Below are 24,849 nucleotides of genomic sequence, written 5' to 3'. Positions count from 1 at the left end.
TATACCTAGATAGATAGTTTAGTAATACAATCAGTGTGTGTGTGTGTGTGTGTGTGTGTGTGTGTGTGTGTGTGTGTGTGTGTGTGTGTGTGTGTGTGTGTGTGTGTGTGTGTGTGTGTGTGTGTGTGTGTGTGTGTGTGTGTGTGTGTGTGTGTGTGTGTGTGTGTGTGTGTGTGTGTGTGTGACATAATAATCTATCAAATCGATCTCAAATCTGTATCAAATTTGTATCAAAGCAGAGCCTATAGAATTCAGTGGCCACGTATATATACATATATACATTTGAAATTATTTAGACTAGTGAAAACAGCCGATCTACAAGCACACAACGCCTCGCTTGTAGATCTGCTGTTTTCACTACTTTTGTGCGACAGCCTTTGCTAAAGAACATACAAATTATACAGAAGCACGTTCATTTAGTATTTTGTATTTATTTCTATCATATACAGGGCCCGTAGAGTCTGACTGGATGGAGGAAGGATGGGAGCCCGATCTGCAACCAGACCAATGACAACGCAGAGGACAGTATGATGGCGGAGATAGCGAGAGCGGAGGAGTCAGGCATAGGTCATACACACTGTAGGTTCGCTGCCTGGACCAATGTCACTCTAGGGGAGCTGAAGAACTTTCTGGGACTTCTCTTCCTCACAGCTATCGTTCACAAGCCGGAGATTGCCATGCAGTGGTCAAAAAAACATTGCCATGCCGTACTTTCCCAGAACAATGGCAAGGAACAGGTACCAGGCCATTTTGAGGCACCTGAGGTACACACACACGCACGCGCACACACACACACACACACACACACACACACACACACACACACACACACACACACACACACACACACACACACACACACACACACACACGGTGAACAGTACCATCTTTGACCTTGATTTGTGGTGCCTTTGACTCCTGAATGTTGGCTTGTTGAATGCCTTTTTTTGACTTTTATATTATTTTATTTATTCTTTACTTGCTGCACATTTATTTTATTTTACTTTTATCCAGTTATATTTTATTTTTGTGAAGTCATATTTGTGATTTTTTTTTTGGAAATATTTGTAAATATTGTTGAACATAAATATGTTCATGCTGGATGTGTGAGGTACTCACCAGGGTTAGGGTTCGATGTTGCCATAAAATAAAAGGTTGACATCGCTTTTCTGACTTTTTGTCTTCCTGACCTTCTAGACCAGGTAAAAACACAGTGAATTCACAGTGCATAGTTCTATCAAAATGTAAGGCAATTTCCACCTTCTGAGTCATTTCATACTTTTTCACTTTGCCCCCTTGAAACTAGACGATGGTACAATATTTTTTTCACTTTTTTTGCAGAAAATAAAGTAGGCATGCTATTCTTTCTGTCAAGGGTACTTGTGTTCCGTTACCATTTACCAATTTGTCGCTATGGCTTCCTAAAGTTTTTTTTCTTTGAACTCAAATATCTCAGAATCTAGATTTCTGAGGTTATTGACTGGTTTGCGCAGTGCGCACTCTCGAGCACCTATCTCCAAAACCGCTCAATCTTCAGAGCATGGGGAATCCAAAAATCTTTGTTGGCATTTGCACAGACATGTGCAAAGCCGCCAATTTGGACGTTCAAAATGGCCGACGTAAAATACATAATTTGTGCTATCTTGGCTTCTAGACAACCTAGAAACGTAATTAAACATGCCAATCCTATGTTTTCTGGGTCAAGGAATCGAATGAGTGAATGGTGGATGTAAAATGTTCTGGACCCCCACCCCCTTTCTGGGGGTTATCTATTTTGGGACCTCCCACAACAGTACACCAGCCAGTTAATGTCCGATTTTCATAATATTAGAGTTGTTTTGTAGGTTTTAAAACATCCTGAGTTCATTTATTAGACTTTTAAAGCAGCCATAATAACCTTTCTGACTTTTGGTTGGGGTCTCGGGGACCCCCGAGACAGACCCCTGAGCCTATCTCAGTAATCACTCTGCTCCTGCTCCAGAACAATGTTAAATTAGATAATAATTTTTGCATAAAAGTTGTTGTAGCTGGGCTCTGAAAACAAAAATGAGTAGTAGCAAATACCTCTGGGGGTCCAGGACCCCGGGGGGTCCTCAGAGTTACTACAGGGGGCCCGCCAAATATTGATGGGATCTTTTTTTTTTACATTTGAAACTGAAACTTTGAATGTGTTTATGTATCCTGGGTTTATTGCGACCATAGGTCGCAGTTTACTATCAGACCCGTCACATCTTGACCGTATCTGTCTGTCTGGACGGGTAACACTTGTCTTTTTTGCTGATTGACTCTCATACTCTGACATCCCACTCTGACAACACTGTGATGTCAGGGGAACCAAATCCCCTTTACGCCCATATATGGAGATCCCTGTGATGCCAGGGGAACCAAATCCCTTTTATGGACAACTAGGTAGTCATCCGGCAACAGCTCATAGCTGTGAAGCCGGGAGTTCAGATTGACAATCAGGTTCACAGGAGGGGAGGTTGGCGAGCAAAGTGTGGTAGAACAGGGGAAGGGCAAGGGCCAGATCCAGAATTTGACATAATGAAGGTATTGCAACTTCTCACTTTGGGCGCGCAGAACAACATGTCCATTTATTGCACTTCACACGCACGCACGCACGCACGCACGCACGCGCACACACACACACACACACACACACACACACACACACACATACACATACACATACACACACACACACACACACACACACCTATTTGTTATTGTCACCCCAAAACCCTCACCCTATGCTCTTGAAGAGCCATGGTCAATTATGCCCAAAAAGATTCACTACAATGGAGTCATTTCAGACATGCAGGATCTATTTGTCTTCATCATTGTCATCTTCAATGTCCAACCTAATAGTGTTGACAGTGTCTCCACCATAGCATAGAGTGAAAGGCAGGTTATTTGAGCAGCTACACTGTCCCTTGCAAACTGCTTTGCAGCCATATTTGATGAACTCAAGTACTGCGTTTGGAGCAGGGAGGGCAAGACACCTGACTGGAACATACCCTCCACTCTCTGAATTCCATCTATTTTCTTTGATTGGTGGAAGCTCAGAGCAATTTATCAGGTATGATTTATCCCACATTGTGACATAGTTGGCACAGAGGATTCTGTGGTAGCAGTGCAGCACAAGTTGGAGGTAGCCTCTCACCCTCCAAGTTCTTTGACAGAAATAGTTCCCATCTGAGTAATCACAGGGTTGTTGGATCTTTTGAACCGTAAACATGGCATGCAAAATGCTCCAAAGACTGCAATGTTGAATAAGCTCGGGAGGAATGGAAACCTTGCCAAGGTCCTTGAAGTGGTTAATGGCTTGGTCAACATCATCAGGCTTCAAGTAGGCATTGACCCATATCTTTTTGTAGATTCCAACAAATGCTCTTCCCCAGCCAGCACCAGGAAAATTGTGTAGGCCAAGGAACCCTTGACATTTGCGACACTTGAAATCGCTCAAATATATCTATTTCCTTTTTTTCAGTAACAGCAGGAGGACATCGGTGTTGGGTGACCAAACACATATGTCTTGCAAAGCACCTTAAGCCGTAGAGGCAAGGACTTGATGAGGAATCAGGGTATCAGCCTCTTCATGTGTGTGCACTTCCACAAAATCATGTCCCTTGATGAAGGTATCGTATTATGATGACTACTTTGTCATACTTGACAAATTGCCACAAGCTTCGATCAATTGAAGAAAATAGATGGCATTTAGAGAGTGGAGGATATGTTCCAGTCAGGTGTCTTGCCCTCCCTGCTCCAAAGTCAGTACTTGAGCTCATCAAATGTGGCTGCAAAGCAGGCTGCACTCCTCCCTGCAAATGCTATGGTGGAGACTGTCAACACAATTAGGGAGGACATGTAGTGAATCTCTTTGGGCATAATTTACCATTTACCATGAGCTTTTTAAGAGGATAGGGTGCTGGTTTTGGGGTGACGATTAACAAAGAGTTGTGTGTGTGTGTGTGTGTGTGTGTGTGTGTGTGTGTGTGTGTGTGTGTGTGTGTGTGTGTGTGTGTGTGTGTGTGTGTGTGTGTGTGTGTGTGTGTGTGTGTGTGTGTGTTGTTGTCAGTGTGAGTGCAGTGCAACAAATGCACACGTTAGTCTGCACGCCCAAAGTGAGAAGTTGCAATACCTTAATTCTTGCAATCCCTGCAGTAACATCTGTCAACCATAACTGTCTAACACAAAAATGTTATAAATAATACTGAGAATACTAATAAATCATCGAAGTACAATACATGAACCCAGGATACATAAAAACAAAGTTTCAAATGTAAAAAAGAAAAAAGAAAATCCTTTCCCATCAAGATTTGGCGGCCCCCTGTAGTAACTCTGAGGACCCCCCCAGGGGTCCCGGACCCTCTGAGGAAGACCCCTGGTATTTTGCTAACCCATTTTTGTTTTCCAGAGCCCAGCTACAACAACTTTTATGCTTAAATTATTATCTAATTTAACATTGTTCTGGAGCAGGAGCAGAGTGATTACTGAGATACTGTAGGCTCAGGGGTCTGTCTGGGGGGTCCCGGGTGAGGAAAGACCCCAACCAAAAGTAAGAAAGGTTATTCTGGCTGCTTCAAAAGTCTACTGAATGAACTCAGGATGTTTTAAAACCTACAAAACAACTCTAATATTATGAAAATCTGACATTAATTGACTGCTACTGTTTTGGGAGGTCCCAAACTAGATAACCCACAGAAAGGGGGTGGGGGTCTGGAATATTTTACACCCATCATTTACTCAGTCGATTCCTTGACCCAGAAAACATAGGATTGGCATGTTTAATTAGGTTTTTAGGTTGTCTAGAAGCCAAGATAGCACAAATTATGTATTTTATGTCGGCCATTTTGAACGTCCAAAATGGCGGCTATGCACATGTCCGTGCAAATGCCAACAAAGATTTGTGGATTCCCCATGCTCTGAAGATTCCAGAAATGTATAGTTTTACTAATCTCCAAAAAAAAACAACAAAAATACATAGTGGACCTGACTATGGTGTTTGTTCACAACAGGCCGTTTGGTTTCCGCCCAACGCGGAAACCACTAGAAGAAGCGGCGTCGCTCTGATTTGGTTCCCTCTGTTTGTTTCCCCAATCCCTATTAAAATGCTCGAGTAGCCTAGTCTTTCCAGTCGCTATACGAGTTGGACTAAAAGATGCATATACCAAACACATTTTTCAAAAGCAAAACCTTGAGCGCAGGGGAATTATTTTGGGTTAAAACTGTTTCCGGTGGATAGTTCCGGCCAAATTGTAGTCCTTCGAGTACTACAACATGACGTTTTGTGGTTTCCGCTCCAGACCGGTTACAAGCCCGAAAAGTTAAGTGATCCCAGACTAGGGTAAGGGTTAGAGTTGGGTGTCGAAAAGATGACATGTAGAAACAGCGAAGCGCTCCCCTTGAAGTGCTATAGGCTTTTCCTACAAATGAATAATGAACCACTGCCATAACATTACTTGCCTACTGTATTAGCTGTCAATGCATTTTGTTGCAGCTTTATAGTTGTTATAGCCTGCTGTAGTTCAAGAAGCCTTTGATTGATTGATTGATTGATTGAAGGCTTTATTAGAAGTTTTGCATAGGAAAATGTACAGTTTCATGACGGTACAGTTCACTGGTACAAGGTCTACTAAAAGGAGATCCATGAAAAGACTAAGCTTATTTCAACAGGAAACCATTAAAGTATCTCATATAACATTGAATGACAGACAAATAGAACACAGTACTATGCAGTAGATATGTAAAGAAAGAAAAAAAAAAAAAGAAAGACAGTAAGTCTAAACAAACAGTAAGTATATACAAGGAAGGGGCAGGGGAGGGTAGGGTTGGGCTAGGTTTTTACCAGTTGCGAACGGCTGCTGCCTGTAAGTGGTTTTTCAGGGCAATTTTAAAGGATGCTAGTGATCCACAATCCTTTATGGCCTTCGGTAAGGCATTCCACATTTTTGTGGTATAGCTGAAGAACGAGTTTGACCCTTTCTTTGAGTTGACTCTGGGTTGAACGTGATCTGTGGCACTGCCTCTGGTGTTGTAATTATGGACATCCTTAACGTTTATAAAGTATTTTGACAGGTACTTGGGTATCATAGTGGTGTAGTGTATCTTGTACACCAGGCCCATTGCAAGTTGCTGTACTCTGACGTTCGATGAATTCAAAATCTCACCACAAGTGACTGGCAGAGGGAGAAATGACCACTTGTTTCTATTCCTTCCCAGACAACAAGAAGACGTTGGCTGTGTAATATTTAACAGCTGGTACTAGTGTTGCTTGCAACGCTGAGGTATATCATTATTCTAAACAGCGAGTAATTCACCACAATGCTTAACCCATTTAGACCTAGAATTGTTGACTGTTTTAACCAGTGAAAAATAGCAGATATACAAGCTCACAGCGCGGCACCGAGTGCCGCGCTGCGAGCTTGTAGATCTGCTATTTTTTTTTTTTTAATTAGATTTTTTTTGCAAATCTTTGAATATAATGATTTTCAAAGCGAACGTTTGTAACTCAAATTTTGCTTCTGGGTGGTCCCTGGAACTAAATATGTTGAATGGGGGTCCGTGGCCAAATACATATCATTTTGGGGGTCCTTCACATAAAAAGGTTTGAGAACCACTGACATAGTAGTCTCTCAAGAACAGACTAACTGAGCTCCAGTTAAGTGAAAAGGACCTTTTCTTTGACGATGGCTGGCCAGATTGCTGACATAGAAACATAGGTTTTTCAAAAAAACTTTAGAAGGATTCAAAAGACACTTATAGAATTGGGTCAAAATTCTAATTTTCACGATTTTTCAAAAATAGCAGATCTACAAGCTCGCAGCGCGGCACTCGGTGCCGCGCTGTGAGCTTGTATATCTGCTATTTTTCAATAGTTAAAGCATAAAATAATGATACACAATATAGTGTGCCCGTTCTGAATGGGTTAATGTTAGCCGGCGGCACAGGAGCCCCTCATACCGTGGATGAAACACTATTAATAAAACGCCAAGAAGGAGCTGGTCTTCACTCCATCTTTGTCAGGTAGCAAAGTCAGCACAGCAAAATGGCATTTCCATTCATAATTGCCTGACCCCAACTTCTCCGGGGCAGCCACAGAGCGCCGCTGCTAAAGCAGAGGTGCACTAATGGAAACCCCATGAACTGTAAATGTATTTTATTCACCGCTATTTTAGAAAGCAGACATTTTGTTGGTGAAGGAGACAGCTTGTTGTCTGAGTTAGTTGAGCTCTTTCATGCAGATGATCAATTTACATACCGTAGGTGTTGTCAAAGCGAGAGGTTTTCTTTGTTTGTTTTTCTCTGCCATTGAACTTGTGTGAAAAAGACTGATTTATTTTAGAGTTCAGATGCAACATTGTGATGTTAACTTCTTAAGCCTTCATACTCTCAATCTGTAAGCTTACAACAGTTTGCATCATGAGCGTGTTATTGTGTTGTTTTTTTATATCTGTTATTTGCAGTGACGGCTCGTCCATTATGTGCAAAGGAGCGACGCGCCCCTAATGGGAGAAAGAAAGAGAACATATTTATTCTGCCATGTAACTAAACGCTGTGACTGACCGTTGTATGGCGTTGCACCAAAAGTGGTTTCTTCAAACCACCTAGCTGTCACCATCAGGGTCAAGAGTCCTGTGTAGCCACAGCCAGGCCTGGCCCTTTGGGGGGCACCAGGGTGCAAAACTCGATTTCCACACAAGTGGTTCCGCTACAGTATCAATAGCGGGTAGGCCTATACATCATATCTATAGTATAGATGAGTCTAGATTCTAGACTGAGTGGCAAAACTTAAAGCAGCATGAAGCATTGGAATTTGGAGGCGCTTGTTGGGAAACTCCACCTCACTCCTACTGACTCCTAATGACTACTATACGGACTCAGTTTTTTGCCACTCAGTAGGCGTTCCTGCCTAACTTCCTGGCTGCCAATTTACTGGTGTAAATTGAACTCAGAGAGGGTACAAATGGATCCATGTATTTGTGCCCTCTTGCTCTGGGTAACAAAAACACCCAAAATGACTCTTTTGAGCCACAGGCCCATATTGAACATAATTCCTGTTTATATGTAAAGCTTGTGTGTGTGTGTGTGTGTGTGTGTGTGTGTGTGTGTGTGTGTGTGTGTGTGTGTGTGTGTGTGTGTGTGTGTGTGTGTGTGTGTGTGTGTGTGTGTGTGTGTGTGTGTGTGTGTGTGTGTGTGTGTGTGTGTGTGTGTGTGTGTGTGTGTGCGTGCGTGCGTGCGTGCGTGCGTGCGTGCGTTGTCTTTACGTTCAGTGCCAGGAGCCACCACTGGCTATTTGCACTATTTTTTTAAATGTATGAACATTCTTTGATAAATTCACAAGTTCTGTGCGTGTAAGTGAGTGAGTGTCCTCTCTCTCTCTCTCGGTCGTCCTCAGACGAGCTTCCATCAGAGTCTCCAATCTTTCCGGTTCTCCATACACCCGGCCAGCTCCGAAAAGCTTTCAGCTCCCGCATCCTTCTTCAGGACGTCCACATACGTTAAAGTACGTGTCCCCCACATATTTAAAGAACCGTGTGACCGATCGTCTTCAGGCTCTAGTATCATTGAGCCCCTGAGGGAGTGATGCACAGAGTGAGAAGTCGGTCGAATCGGAGGTTGTCCCAAAAATATTGATAAATCTGATAAATCCCAATATGGAGTACATCGTGATGTCATCAATATGATGTCAGGCCTGATGACAGATTGGGCCGGACTCCATATTTGAGCATTGGTTGACACGGAACTTCATACCGTATATGGGCATTAAAAGGGACACAGACAGACAGATAGGCATATGGGCACAACGGGTATTGCATTTATACCGTTGCGTATGTGCATATGTTCCCTGGGCTTACTTCCCAATGGATATTGGCCTACTTTGCTAACGTTTGCTAACTTTTCACCCATAATAACATGCCCGAAAGTATTTCCATAGTTGGATTTATTCACTAGTGTAGACAAGCCTATAAGCCAATTATGATCTTATATGATTGATATCACTGCTGACTCCTAGTAGAGTAGGCTAATATAATGGACATAGGGACTAATTATCTTAAGGCAATGTGGAGGCCCATCAATCTGAAAGCACTTGCTCAAATGACTCATGTTCAATCTTTATAAAAGTTTAATTGCCTGGTGTAATTAACAGTGAAGTGTTGGCATGTGAAGGTGTAACAGGAGTGGGTTACAAAGGCATGTGAATGTAGCCTGGTTCCAGCCCATAGACCCGCCCACTGTCAGAGTGGACTGTTTCTCTGCTCAGCTGAGTCTGACTCTGAAATCAGGCTAATGTGAATGAATACGCAAAAGAACTATATATAAATGTCATGTTATGGAAGGAAGGCTATATCAGAGCAAAGAGGGAAGCACGCACATCTCCAAAAATGGACAGGTGCCGAAACAAAAATACACACCATAGGAAGAAGGGGAAGTCTGCACACTGTTCCAATAGTCCAGTAATTTTAGGCCAAAATTAGGCTAAACCTAAAACAAATTGCAATAGTAGCAAACTCAACTGATTCTGTATCCTCATTATGTCCTTAGTGAGGGAAAAAAAGTCCCAAGGAATCCCATCGGGGCAAAGTTTTGAAAACGACCTCACTTACACTACACTACACTATAAAGGAAAAATGACTCCCAAAAACATCTGCTTTAAGTGGGATGTGAGGGGTCAAACTAGGGGTTTTTAATTATTCTGAATCCATTGCAAGCATTTGTTTTGCATGAAAAACATTCCTTGGGCAAGAAATGGCCCCTCAAAATGATGGTTTAGTGATGAGTCATCAATTTTCACAGTCTTTTGGGGTCCGTTTTTAGCCCAAGGAATGTTTTTCATGCAAAACAAATGCTTGCAATGGATTCAGAATAATTAAAAACCCCTAGTTTGACCCCTCACATCCCACTTAAAGCAGATTTTTTTGGGAGTCATTTTTCCTTTATTGTGACCGTAAGTCGCATTTACTATCAAAACCTCCACAAAGTGTAACTCCGTCCGTCCGTCCCTCCGTCTGTCTGTCACACCTCACACGTCACACTCTTGCCCTGCTCATATCTCCGCAACCGTTGCCCCGATCCATGCCAAATTTTGCACACACGTTCCTTGCCTGCCAAACTACAACCTCCAAGGACCCCCGGAGCTCCAGGGACCTGGGGGGACCCCCAGATGTAAAAAATTACCAAATGTGCTAAACTGACCAAATGCTCACGGGGAATTCCCGGGGACCACCGACTCCTGGTGCTCCAGAACGGATGCGAAAGTGGTGGCGCCCCCAGTGGAGGACCCCCTCCACTGCAGCTCACATAAAATGCCGTAACTCCGGCTAGGAGCGACCGGGACAGCCGGGGCCGGTACCTATTCGTCTGCCTTGCCAGCGCGGACACCCCACCCCTCATTTCTCACATGGCCCTCTTCTAGCGCCACCATGAGGCCGATTCTTGCAAAACACATTTTTGGACACTGCTCCTAAAATCTTTGCCCTAAAATCACGCAAATCGGTACACAGTATGTCTACACTCATCCCATCAACATGAATCTGTCCCATATAGCGCCACCTGCAGGCCGATTTTTAAAAACACATTTTTGGACACTGCTCCTACAGATTTTGCCCTAAAATCACGAAAATCACTAGACAGTATGTCTACACTCATGTCATCAACATGGATCAGGAAGATTTTGGAAAAACAAATGTTTGCCCTATTTGTGGAGATAAGTGACCTACGGTCGCTTATCTCACGATTAGGGAGTCTTACTGGTAGTTAGTATAGTATAGTAAGTGAAGGTAGGTAGGTCGTTTTCAAAACTTTGCCCCGATGGGATTCCTTGGGACTTTTTTTCCCTCACTAAGGACATAATGAGGATACAGAATCAGTTGAGTTTGCTACTATTGCAATTTGTTTTAGGTTTTTTCATATAATGACTGGACTACAAAGCTTGCTGGAGCTTTGGAACAGTGTGCGGACTTCCTCTTCTTCCTAAGGTAGGCTATATCATACATTTATATGTGTGTGCATCAGTGCATGTATAAAACGTCAGTGAAATCTCTACACTGTCTACAGCTTACCAGAATTGTCATTGTTGAATAGGAAAAGACATTAAACACTTAAACCCTTGTGAAAGGTCCCTACATTTTTTCCCCCTTCTACACCAAATCTCTTGGCAAAAAGTGGCTTCATTTCCTATTTCATTTAATGTTTTTGCACACATTTTAATTCCCCATGTCAAGCAAAAGTGGTGTGTTTGGATGGTTACCATAGTTACTTGGACACACATTCACATCAGCACCTAAAGTTACAGCTGGTCACTGTGGGCAGCACAAGCATCACCTGACTCTGTGGGGGCGTGTCTGTGTTGTGCTGTCAGGATGCTACTTAGGGCTGTCACCATTATGACATTTTACATGAACATTAATTGTCACTCAAATAATTGCGATTAACGATTTAATTGTGTATTTGTTGTTGACAATTACATTTCTGTTTGGGCTTTTTTCTTGAAGGCTTTGAAGTTGCACATTGCAGATATGACACATAACCTAAATATAAAGAGAAATTACTGACATATTTGACAACGTTATACTTGAAAAAGAACATTGAGAGTGGAAATAGCCGATCTGCAAGCGTTGTGAGCTTGTAGATCTGCTATTTCCACTGTTTTTGAATTTTTTTGAAAATATATGAACATTTTTCAACATGGAAACTATTATGAATGACGATTATACAAAATCATTTACGATTACCTCAAATAATTGTGATTAGACCATTATGTAATACTTGTGACAGCCCTAATGCTGCTAACCTGCAGTGGTGGAAAAAATACTCACATATTTTAATTATGTAAAAGTAGACCTGTCAATAGGTACAAGTAAAAGTCAGGAATTCAAAATGTAGGCCTACTTGGGTAAAAGTATGAAAGTGTTGGTGTCATATGCTGACGGACTGCTTATACTGTTATAAATACTGTTGATTGATTCCTTTTGATTTTGTGTGCATGCATGCTTTACTATTCATGTTGACTTAGGAAGCTAGTCTATAGTGACAGTGTCAGCAGTTCAGCATTGAGGACTCCAATTGGACAGGTGAGTTGAACAGGTGCAGGGCATGAGCTAATGACTCTATTGCAGGCTGCTATTGGTGCTGAGCTGGAAGGCTCTCCCTATTTAACAGCCACTGTTGCAGAGGCACTGTTGCAACCGCCATAAAAAGCTATCAAGAAGAAGAAGAGGAAGGCACTGTTGCAGAGTGAGACCAGTCTTTCCCAGACGCAGCGACGCACAGACCTCCAGCAAGGGCAGAGGAGGAGGAAGTAAAGAAGTAAAAACCCATGCATTGTCACTTTACTGCTGTAGTTGGATATTCCTGGCACAAGAGTCACACACTTTACTACTGTAGTTGGATGTTACTTTCACAAGATACTTTTACTGCAGTAATGGGATTTTATACTGGATAACTGGAACCTGTGGCACTAACTGCATTTTACAGTTAGTAAGGTAAACATAAGAAAATCTGGGAACTGAATTGTTACCAAGAAATGTCTTCACCAATGTGTTTCTAAATAAGGTGTGTAATATGTAGCCTACTAAAAGTTTGAAATTCAACTCCTGGGGGAAACCTCATAAAAAACAAAGTTTGTGTCCAGTCAACTTTACTATAGGCCTATAGGATGGATGTGTGTGTGTGTGTGTGTGTGTGTGTGTGTGTGTGTGTGTGTGTGTGTGTGTGTGTGTGTGTGTGTGTGTGTGTGTGTGTGTGTGTGTGTGTGTGTGTGTGTGTGTGTGTGTGTGTGTGTGTGTGTGTGTGTGTGTGTGTGTGTGTGTGTGTGTGTGTGTGTGTGTGTGTGTGTGTGTGTGGCCCCTCCCTTAACATGTGTGGTCAGAAAAGGTTACTGCAGGCTACAGACAGACAGACACACAGACAGACCCACACACGGCCACGTATAGGAGCGTTGTGACCACCGCTCAAAAAATACAAACAATAAATCTTCTTTACGTAGCATGTGAGGGGTCAAACTAGGGTTTGACCCCTCACGCATTTGTTTTGCACGAAAAACATTGCTTGGGCTAAAAATGGCCCCCACAAAACTGTGAAAAGTGACGACTCCTCACTAAACCACCATTTCAGGAGCTCTATGGGGACAAAATGTCTGTTGGTGCCTTACGTGCTATGTGTTATGATTGCAGGCAGAGACCAGAGGAGTCCATGCGGACCTGAGCTCCATCAAAGGAAGTTGGGCCAATGGCTGCTGAGTAGAGGGCCACAGGACTGCTGCCTGTCTGACCTACACCTGTGGGAACCAATTTGTCCTGGGCAAAGGAGGTAGAAATCCAACGAAACCTGAGACGTTTGTTGAGACTGGATGATATGGCCTGTCGTTCGAACAGGTACACACAGAGGCTCTCCTTTTGAGGTCTGGTTGGAAAGGTTGTATTACACAATCAGATGACACTTGTATGGCCTTCATGTTCCAGTAGTGTTGAATATACACCTTGAGCAGAAGTTGTAGACACCGGCTCAGTAAACACATCCAGACAGATAGCACAGGGCATGCTCATCTGCAAGAAGCAACCTGGAAGTTGCTGGAGTCGCAGCACAGGGCATGCTCGTCTGCAAGAAGAAACCTGGAAGTTGCCCGAGTCGCAGCACAGGGCATGCTCGTCTGCAAGAAGAAACCTGGAAGTTGCCCGAGTCGCAGCACAGGGCATGCTCGTCTGCAAGAAGAAACCTGGAAGTTGCCCGAGTCGCAGCACAGGGCATGCTCGTCTGCAAGAAGAAACCTGGAAGTTGTCGGAGTTGCAGCACAGGGCATGCTCGTCATTGCCGGAGTCGCAGCACAGGGCATGCTCATCTGCAAGAAGCAACCTGGAAGTTGCCGGAGTCGCAGCGTTCTGTGGATGGGGTTGGACTGGAGGAGTGGTGGAGAGAGCAGAGAGGGAAGCGTGAGTCGGGCCAGCAGCACTGACTTGAGTTTGACAAACGGGGCCTTCTTGGGTAGGAAGCTGAATAACATGTGCCTTTAGGGTTTAAAAGGTGTCGTCCGTGCAGCCGACACACTCTTATTCCTTTTCTTGATTCGAACTGTCGTGCAAGTTTCAAAAGCAGTGGTGTAAAGAAGCTAGTAATGTACTTAAAGTACAATTTTGAGGTATTTGTACTTTACTTGAGTATTTCCGATTTCCAATACTTTTACTTCTACTTCACTACATCTTGGCTCCAAATTTTGTACTTTACTCCACTACGATTATTTGAAAATTATAGTTACTAGTTACTCTGCAGATATAAATTATAATATTATAAAACATGGCCTACATAAACCACTTTAGCCCTATTTTATACCTTGGCTATTTGAAAATAGCCGATCTACAAGCTCACAACGTGTCGTGACGCGTTGTGAGCTTGTAGATCTGCTATTTTCAAACATTTTTGTACTTTTACTTTTGGTACTTTAAGTACATTTTGATGTCATTGTCAACACTTTCATACTTTTACTCAAGTACATTTTGAATTCAAGACTTTTACTTGTAACAGAGTATGTTTACATAGCAGTTGATACTTTTACTTGGTTAAAATATGTGATTATACTTTTTCCACCACTGTTCAAAAGAAGAATTCACTCCAAGCTGTTAGTTGGATGTTACTTGCACAAGACACTTTACTGTAGTAATGGGATGTTCTAGTGGATAACTGGAACCTGTGGCACTAATATAATGATCTGCATTTTACAGTGCTTGTATTATTCCACTGCTCTGCTTTTATTAGTTTAGGTTGAATTAAGAACATTGACTTAAATGTACGTTTGCCTCACTGTGTGGTTTTGTGTGGTGTCTCCCCATTTAGTCCAGTAATTTTAGGCTAAACCTAAAACAAATTGCAATAGTAGCAAACTCAACTGATTTTGTATCCTCAATATGTCCTTAGTGAGGGAAAAAAAGTCCCAAGGAATCCCATCAGGGGAAAGTTTTGAAAACGACCTACCTACCTTCACTTACTATACACTACACTATAAAGGAAAAAATGACTCCCAAAAAAATCTGCTGTGAGGGGTCAAACTAGGGGTTTTTAATTATTCTGAATCCATTGCAAGCATTTGTTTTGCACAAAAAACATTCCTTGGGCAAGAAATGGCCCCTCAAAACGATGGTTTAGTGATTTTCACAGTCTTTTGGGGTCCGTTTTTAGCCCAAGGAATGTTTTTCATGCAAAACAAATGCTTGCAATGGATTCAGAATAATTAAAAAAAACTAGTTTGACCCCTCACATCCCACTTAAAGCAGATTTTTTGGGAGTCATTTTTTCCTATAGTGTAGTGTAGGCCTATAGTAAGTGAAGGTAGGTAGATCGTTTTCAAAACTTTCCCCTGATGGGATTCCTTGGGACTTTTTTTCCCCTCACTAAGAACATATTGAGGATACAAAATCAGTTGAGTTTGCTACTATTGCAATTTGTTTTAGGTTCTTTCATATAACGACTGGACTAATTTATGGTAACTGTTTATAGAACCAAATCCTTTGGCTTATTTACTGTATAACATTGGCGTCACAATGTAGTTAAAGTAGCCTACCAAAGGTAAAAGTACACAATGTTTGAAAATGATAGCTTGTCAATTATGGCCACGGTATAAAATGGGGCTAAAGTAGTTTAGTTATGTTTTATATTATAATTTATATCTGCAAAAGTCACAGTAAAGTTTTCAAATAGCCTAATTATAGTGGAGTAAAGTAGCCTACAATATTTGGATCCAATATGTAGTGGAGTAAAAGTAGGCCTATTGGAAAAAAAACTTGAGTACAGTATTTAAGTAAGTCTACTAGTTACTTTACAGCACTGCATTTTAAAAGCACGCTTCCCGGGGCGACAGAGACAGACTGACAGCCATCGCTTCTCCAATGGCCACAAACGGGACTGCACTGCAGGCAGTGCAGGGAGATTATGAGGATTTAATGTTGAGGGATTAACGGTTACAGGGCAGGAGCAGCGTTACCAGACAGTAAGAATCAAATAGCAATGTTTATGTACACGTGTAGCCTGCCGTAGTTGTTGCTGTTTTAAGGAAACGCTGCAGCAGCATCTTGCAGGAAAAGGTGAGAAGAACGTATCTGTCTATAGCCTGTCTGTCAGCAACACAACTGTCCACTTGGAAATTGCGATGCGCGTTTCCTCCACTGGGACGCACAGGCCGTCCTGTAACCTTGGTCTGTTTATAGCGACGCTCTGATCTTGCGAAAATGCCTCTGTTTAATCTAAAAAGCAACGAATTCAATCTATTGTTGCTCTATGATCCTCTGTGCATTAAAGTAGGCTGTTAGAGAGTAAGTTCCAGCCAGGTGACATGGCATAGCCTACAGTAGGCTACCTGGCTACTGTAGGCTAGATGGCATCATAAACATATAGCCTAACATCTATTTCGACTGAAGGATCTACAGTTTAATAATTATTATAGTCTATAATAGGCTAATAATAATTATTATTAGGCTATATATCTAATTATACGGGTAATAATAATAAACTTATGGCGTGCTTTTCTGTGTGGTCAAACACTTAAAAAACAAAACAAATAACTTTAATAGGGGAAGAAAAGCATTTAAAGAAAGAACAAGGGGTTACCCATAAGAGTCCTTTGCAAAATGTGTAGTCAAATGAAATTATTCAGGCTTACTTTAACTTAATTGTACATTTTTGTAAAAGTTGCAGTGGAGGCTGTTATAAGAACTTAGTGGATAACATAATGTTCATCTAAACTTAAAGTATGCCTATATGTTGTCACTATTGATTGGACAAGTCAAGTGTTTTGTGAGGTCGGCTAATCATTGAATGTATTTCATGTCTGTCTGTCTGTCTGTCTGTCTGTCTGTCTGTCTGTCTGTCCATCCCACCATGGGTGGAAATTATTTTTTATTTACTTTACACTTGTACAATTTTGAGATATTTGTACTTTACTGGAGTATTTCCAATACTTTTACTTGTATTACTTCTACTCCACTACATCTCAGATCCAAATATTGTAGGCCTACTTTTACTCTGCTACATTTATTTGAAAACTTTTGTTAGTAGCCTATATTACTTTGTAGATTTTGATGATCACAAAACATACATTAACCACTTCAGCCCTATATACTGTACAAATAGACGATCTACAAGCTCACAATGCACTGCCAGAGATGGGCGAAAATACATTGAAAAGTATTTTGATACAAAATACAAATAGCCTACTGGGTCAAAAAAAATGTATCAAAATACAAAATATAAATACAGGCCAGAGAAATGTATTTGAGATACAAATACCTATTTTGAAAATACATTTTATAAAAAAAAATGATGAAATGATTAGTAATTTCATAGATTGATTGCCTGTCAGAATTTCTAAGAATAAATTGACCACACTAGCAGAGTGTTTTTCATGGTGTTTGTCTTTGGAGCTGGCAGCCTAAATGTTTACTCACTGTGTGTCAGCATGTGAGAGTGCAGGCCAGAGTTACCGTTATCAGGGACGTACAGAGAATGGCAGGGGCAGGAGAGGCAGGGGATGGAAGTTCTAAAAGGGCACTTGTGGTGAAAATAGCTTGGAGGTCGGCTATTAGGCTATCAGTATGTGATACCGAACTCAATTAAAGTTAAAGTGTTGCCTAGAACTGGAGGATTGATTTTGGGCAGGGGTTGACACTAAGGTCTCAGAGGCACTTGCCTATCGGGCAAGTACAGGTCATGTTCTACTTGCCCAAAGGTTATGCCCACTTGCCCGAAAAGTAAATCAAATCGCCCATTATAAAATGTAAGGTAAAATTTGAATTACAGTTCAATTTAACGCTTATTTAATTTTACTTCCTGGGGCTGTGCGATAAAAACCTTCATACCCAATTTCTTATCCAAATTCCTACATGAATATGATTGAATAATATGACTATGGGTTCACCTATTTGATATGTTTAAGTGTAAGCAACAGTGAAAATATATCTGGTGTTGTGTTTATAGAAGGTTGCATCCCCGCACAAACAAGCACTTGCCCACTCTCCGCCTCTCTCTCTCTCTCTCTCTCTCTCTCTCTCTCTCTCTCTCCAGCCATGAGTCAGTTGCGTGTGTTAGTGGGGGTCCTGCAGGGTGGGGGGCTCCGCTGGCTGCGAGGAGGCTCTGGGTCTGGAGGAGGAGCGGGGGTCACCAGACGGGTGTTTGAGCCCAGGAGAGGCTGCTCCTCCTCGGAGGCTGCTGCCGTCCCCTCGGCCCTGGCCAGCAGCTCTGGCTACGTGGAGGAGATGTACCTGGCCTGGCTGGAAGACCACACCACTGTGCATGAGGTGATGACGATGACGGCACCACCCTTACTTATGTGCAACACGTCACTATAGTCTCCATACTGTACATAAGTGAATCTTTTTTCTTTATTTTTCTTTATCCTTTACTTCAGTGGTTCTCAAACTTTTCAGGCCGCGACCCCCAAAATAATCATATTTCAACTGGGGTTAGGGTTGGGGTTACCCTGACGAGCACTAAGAGTTGAGGCATTACATCTTGTATAATACATTTCTATTAGCAGATCTACATGCTCACAGATAGGCTATTTTCACAATTTCTGCCTCTAATATTTGACAATTTGAGCAATGTTTAATTTGTCATTTTAGAAGTATTAAAAAGTCCTTAAATTGTCACTTTAGAAATTTGCAGATACCCTCTATACACTTTATGTTGGTTTGTTTACTGTTGAGAGAGAAAACAATGTTGCACATTAAGTTAATCATTTGGGGACCCCCCAAAATAATTTGCGGTCCCTCCTGGGGGTCCCGACCCACAGGTTGAGAACCACTGCTTTATTTAACCAGGCACAACAAATGAACAACATATTCTTAGTTACTCTTGTGGCCTTGCAAACGGACGGAAAATGGAGGCTAAAATAAATCAATTAGGTTAAAGGGGTACTAAGCAAGTGTGTGTGTGTGTGTGTGTGTGTGTGTGTGTGTGTGTGTGTGTGTGTGTGTGTGTGTGTGTGTGTGTGTGTGTGTGTGTGTGTGTGTGTGTGTGTGTGTGTGTGTGTGTGTGTGTGTGTGTGTGTGTGTGTGTGTGTGTGTGTGTGTGTGTGTGTGTGTGTGTGTGTGTGTACAAACACATTCCCCCCTCCCCTATATGTCAGGCATCAAACAGGTCTTTGATGCTTTCATTGATAATAGAGATCACTAACAAGCACTTGACATTTATGGCCCAATCAGTTACCTCAGTGTACAACCCCCATGATGTTCAGAGGGAGCAATTAAGAGCTCTGGCCAGCTCCCCCTGACAAAAACGTCCCTCCAAGGGATGAATGTCAACATAAACAGTGGAACAGAACCAAAATACAGCCAGGGGGAAGTGTGCAAGGAAACACACCTGCACAATAATAGTGACTAATAAAGGGAAATGACTGTACATACTGTATATCATCGTTGTCGGGTGTAAACCTTGTATGTCCAAAACCATTCGTTTTGTATTTATCCTTTTAAAAATCACACCAAATGTGAAGTGAGCGGTGGTCGTGCTTGCATAACGTCTTCAGATTTGAGTCTAGGATGTACAGGGTATGCTACACACACACGTTTTGCTATGGCAAAACGCTGAGGAAAAAGGCTACAGACATCACTAGACAAACATGATGCTACGTACACGCATTTTGCTAGGGCAAAACGCTGAGGAAAAAGGCTACAGACACACGCACAGCCACGTATAGGAGCGGTTTACCACCGCTCAAAAATGATTAAAACTAGTGAAAACAGCCTATCTACAAGCACACAACGCCTCGCACCGTGAGGCGTTGTGTGCTTGTAGATCTGCTGTTTTCACTACTTTTGTGCGACGGCCTTGTATGGTGAAGCAGGGCTTTACTTTGCGATAACATGTACACATTTGAAACTTGGAGATACGATGTTTCTGCCTGACAGTGACGATATATTAAAAATAGTCTTAAAGTTCCCTTTAAACATTTAAAACACTATATACTTCTTTGACCGGCATCCCCCAGGGGTCAATACTTGGCTAACTGAAAAGTGAAAATAGATGATCCACAAGCTCAGTTAGGCGATGCGCTGTGAGCTTGTAGATCTGCTATTTTTGCTGAATGTTCGCCTTATAATATGATGACATACCCAGAACAGGGACGCTATTGGGTTCAAGTGGTCAAAGTCGTCCACTAATGTCAGAACTCTCAGCCAATTAAAAGCTCATCAGTGACTCTTATCCAGGCCTCCCTCCGTCGTCTTCAGGCTTATATCGCAGCTCCCTCCTTGCTGGTCCGGTCGGTATGCTCACTGTCTCAGACCCCTTTCAACTGATCCAGAATGCTGCCGCACAGCTCCCCAATACAGCTGTACTGAATTCACGTTATTCGTGGCCCTCTCTATGGAGGCTGCCATTTTCTTTTACAGAGAGCGCTAGAGAGTTTTTCTCTGTGTGCTGCTTCAAAAAACATCTTTTCACTTCCTCCCAAGTAAGGAAGTGACAGGGAATTGTCTGTTGCCAGATTTTGCCAAAGAAATAAGCCCAACAGAAGCAACTAGGCTATACTACTTTACATTTACATTTGAAAATAGCAGATCAGCAAGCTCACAATGTGTCACATTGCGACAGGACACAGGAAACCAAATGATGTTTTTCAGGCCAGCCTTTTCAGCCTCCGCCTCTTTCAGGATATGGACAGGAAGCCGGGGGCTGGGCCAGGAATATGGTGAATAGAGAATGGATAACGTGATGACGTCATAGGCCCCATTTACAGTAGTAGTGTCCTTAAAGGGATAGTTCACCCCCAAAATTACCCTTTTTCTATTGATTACCCCATGGAGACTTGAATTCATGGATATTTTTTTGCTTTTGTCGCATTCCTAAGCCAATAGTTTGAGAAGACTCTTTGTGTCTCCATAGGGAACCACTGCTGGTCATCAAATTATCGACTTAGGAATGTGACATGGGGTGAGTAATCGATAGATACAAAGTTATTTTGTGGGTGAACTATCCCTTTAATGTCACAAACCCACAAATGCCCCTTTTTCCGTCGTTCATGTTTTTTGCCCAGACTGGCCCAAACCTGCAGTACCAAGTTTGGCCGATTGGAAATCCTTGCCTTCGGCAAAAGTGCACCTTGTTTGGATGTTTATTTATGCCAAAAGAGTCAAAGTCCAGGGACCCTCAGTGTTCCTTGAGGGGGTTCCTAATGGACCCTCACAGGTCTGTAACTCTGAGAGTGTACAAATGGAAACAAATGGTCCATTTGGTTCCATTTGTACACTCTCAGAGTTATGGGGTCCTTGAAATAAAAAATACGTTTGAGAACCACTGATCTAGGAATAGGCTTTTATGCAGTGCAGCTACAAGTTAGTAAAACAATAATGTAGCCATGCTCACCGATACCAGCACTTTAGGCGGTACTGGTACTGGTACTGGTAACTCTAATTGTCTCTGCCTGAGTTGTAGAACTGATGAAGGTGTCTCTGTCTGATGCATGTCTCCTACAGTCCTGGGACACGTTCTTCCGCAGCGCCCAGGCTGCCGCCCCGACCGGCCAGACGGACGAGAGGCGGCCCTCCAGCCTGCTGCAGGGCAGGGCCATGTCCCAGACCCCCGGCACCGCCCAGAAGGTGGTGGAGGACCACCTGGCTGTACACACGCTCATACGGGCCTATCAGGTATATGACTCACTTGTGTGATGACCGCACTGTTCAACCTATCAACTATTGAGGTGCTCACTGCCTATTGTAACTGCTCAAACGTCCTCTCATCTGTGTCGTGTGTTATTAGCACAATTAGCAGAGCTGAAACAATGTAAACTGTAAACATGGACTTTTCATGGTTGTAGTAACGATTCATTGGGTAGTAAATTACCAGGTCACATAAAATCTGGAGTATCAAATGGCCGGCACTCCTTTCTAAAAGTTGAACTACACCCAAAAAAACACTGGACGCAGAGAGCCCTGAAGCTACGCGATGGTCAGCGCTAGGAAGGAACGCAGTAGCGTGTCTTTACCATATAATACATGGAATACTGGTGCTGCCAACTCAAAAGGCGTTCTCTGTGGACACAGCCCTTGTTGCATATCAAACTGGGATTCCTTGAAATTAGGAAGTTTGAGAATCCGTGTTGTGCAGTGTTCATATATTGTAATAAAGATTTATTATCAGTACACATGAACAGGCTGGTGAATGTCTCATTGACTTCATGCCATTTAAGCCTTCTTAACCACTTCGGGGTCCGCTCACTATCCAGACGGGCCGCTGTTCCGACTAGCGTCTGCAGGTTAGTTACTGAGGTAAGGTTACTGAGGTTAAGTTTAGGGTTAGGGGTAGAGTTAGGGTTAGTTTTAGTGTCGGAATACCGGCCCGTCGACACACTGATGCGGACCCAACCACTTCTACTCTAAACTCTATTTGCCATTGTTAACACAAGGGAGAAATATCCACGCAGTGTGATATTGTTTCGCTAAGCCAGACTACTTCTACTCCACTTGGTTGACCGGAGAATTAGGGCTCTGTACAAGTGGCTTTTCTGTTTTCACCCTACGTTCAATATCTTGGCTGAGCGCGTCTCGCTGTGACACGTCGTGAGCTTGTACTGTAGGCTTGTTTTCCGCGAAGGTCTCCCCAGACTAAGGATGCTAGGGGTTTAAGTATTTAAAAGCCATACCAAGCTGGATAAATAATCAATCACGGACGGTGTCATCTGCACAGACAAATGTTCATTCATGTACAATACTGTAAGTACAGTACAGCTTGTAGCAGAAACGGTATCAAACCAAGTTCAGTTGACTTGTCAGAGCTCTCGCAAAATTGGCAACCCGCAGAGGGCTGTGAATATTGTATGCTCCTCCGCATTAAAAGGAATCCACGATTTGTTTGTCACTAGCATGAGGTTATGCAAATTGCCAGATTAACTCTAACCTACTTAGCCCGGGTGCTTTTTGAAAATAGAATTATCAAAGAGACTACTTAAACAAAACAGGTGGTAACGTTTCCTCTCGCCCTCTAATTAATTAGTGGAAGTATCCGAGGGATTTATTAAATTCTGTCTTTTGGCAAAGCCGTCATTTTATTCCCAGCTCGTTGCAAGCCTTCTGGGAGTATATGTGCGTCCGTGTGTGTGTGTGTGTGTGTGTGTGTGTGTGTGTGTGTGTGTGTGTGTGTGTGTGTGTGTGTGTGTGTGTGTGTGTGTGTGTGTGTGTGTGTGTGTGTGTGTGTGTGTGTGTGTGTGTGTGTGTGTGTGTGTGTGTGTGTGTGTATTGTGTGCTTGAAGTGTGCATGCATGCGTACAGTACATGCCTGTGTGTGTGTGTGTGTGTGTGTGTGTGTGTGTGTGTGTGTGTGTGTGAGAGAGAGAGAGTATTCAGTGAACAAACATAAAGCTACACTCCCAAGGGGCTTCTTCCCTCGGTGAAGACGACCCTTTCCTTGAGTGTGTTCTGTTTATAGGCCTACTGTAAAACCATAAAATGAACTCATCACTGTTATTATGTCTCCTTGTGTCACTCTCCGCTGGCCCGCCACTCTCCTAGCATCACTTCCCCCATCTGTCTGTCTGTTTGTTTGTTGAGCTGGCCATAGCTGACTGAGTAGAAAGGCCTTCTGGGTATTTGGAAGATAGCTGCTTTGACCCCTGCAGCTTGTTAGAGTATATAGTACATCGTTAGCCTCATAGCATAATTGCCTAACTCACTTTTTGGTCAAATTGACATTTTTGCCTAGCTCTTACTCTTATCTCCTAACATTGCCTCCTTCTCAGGCCTGCCCGCCCCCTCCCCAGCCCCCACTCAGCACAGCAGTAGCAGTAGGTCCCGATTTTGATGTCACAATCAGACCTAAAATCAGACAGCCCGTTCTGAGACCTGCTTACATAGATCTGCCCATAAACTGAGAAAGACACAATGGTCAGAAATAGGACTTTGTGAGGATAGAACGAGGATAGCAGTAGAGTAAGGCAGATATAAATAAGGGCAGATAAACATGACTTAGGTAAAAATACGAGTTAGACAATAATGCTACAGTATGAGGCTATACCGAAATGTAGGAGTGTTGCTGAGCAATGCACTTAAACACTTAACCCTAATAAATACAATTAGTTGTATGACGAACAGTGGAAATATCCCTAAACGGGCCCCCTGTGTGTGTGTGTGTGTGTGTGTGTGTGTGTGTGTGTGTGTGTGTGTGTGTGTGTGTGTGTGTGTGTGTGTGTGTGTGTGTGTGTGTGTGTGTGTGTGTGTGTGTGTGTGTGTGTGTGTGTGTGTGTGCGTGCGTGCGTGCGTGCGTGCGTGTAGATCCGTGGTCACCACGCTGCCCAGCTGGATCCTCTGGGGATCCTGGAAGCGGACCTGGACTCCTTCACCAACCTCAACAAACTGGGTAGGCCTCTCTATAGCCCATTTTCCACTGGCCCAACTCCACACCACTCCACACCACACCACCCACTTGTGCCAGGTTTTCCACTACAAGGACCCGGGTAGAGTGGTGTGAAAGTGGTACTAAACAGGGTACTAAAAAAGTATCCACTCTAGAGTAGGTCTGAGCTAGGCCAAACAGGGCCAAACACTTCATAATGACTGATCACTCACTGACTTTTCATTTAGACCACCAGGATATAGTTGTAATACATGATAATAGATTCTATTGTGTTATAACCACTATTATAATCTATTATAGTGTATTTTAATTATCATAGTAATACATTAATACTTTATAATGTATTATAATCACAGTTATAATTAGGATTGTTGTAATACAAATTTATATTGTATTATAATCACAGTTAAAAGGGTCAATTTGTTTCTTACCGATAGGGGTACTTTTTTGTAATGGAAAATGTAGATATTTTTTTGTGGTGCGGTGTGGTGTGGTGTGGTGTAGTGTGGTGTGGTGTGG

The 24,849-nt window shown here is 42.7% G+C and overlaps 1 protein-coding gene across 1 annotated transcript in view; it reads left to right on the top strand.

Annotated features, from left to right (window-relative positions):
• Positions 1-18,050: 18,050 nt before the first annotated feature.
• Positions 18,051-24,849, top strand: part of ogdhl (oxoglutarate dehydrogenase L) — a gene marked incomplete at its 5' end in the record, with an annotated part of 74,849 nt that continues 68,050 nt past the window's right edge. The window contains 3 exons of the mRNA XM_080740458.1: positions 18,051-18,281; positions 21,459-21,629; positions 24,249-24,333. Coding sequence (XP_080596584.1) covers positions 18,051-18,281; positions 21,459-21,629; positions 24,249-24,333 — 487 coding nt within the window. The remainder of the gene's footprint in view (positions 18,282-21,458; positions 21,630-24,248; positions 24,334-24,849) is intronic.

This window comes from Nannobrachium achirus, assembly GCF_963921795.1.
Source record: "Nannobrachium achirus genome assembly, chromosome: 13".
In the NCBI taxonomy this organism is placed as follows: domain Eukaryota; kingdom Metazoa; phylum Chordata; class Actinopteri; order Myctophiformes; family Myctophidae; genus Nannobrachium; species Nannobrachium achirus.
The sequence above is the reverse complement of the archived record's forward strand: the minus strand, read 5'-3'. Positions and strand labels throughout refer to the sequence as shown.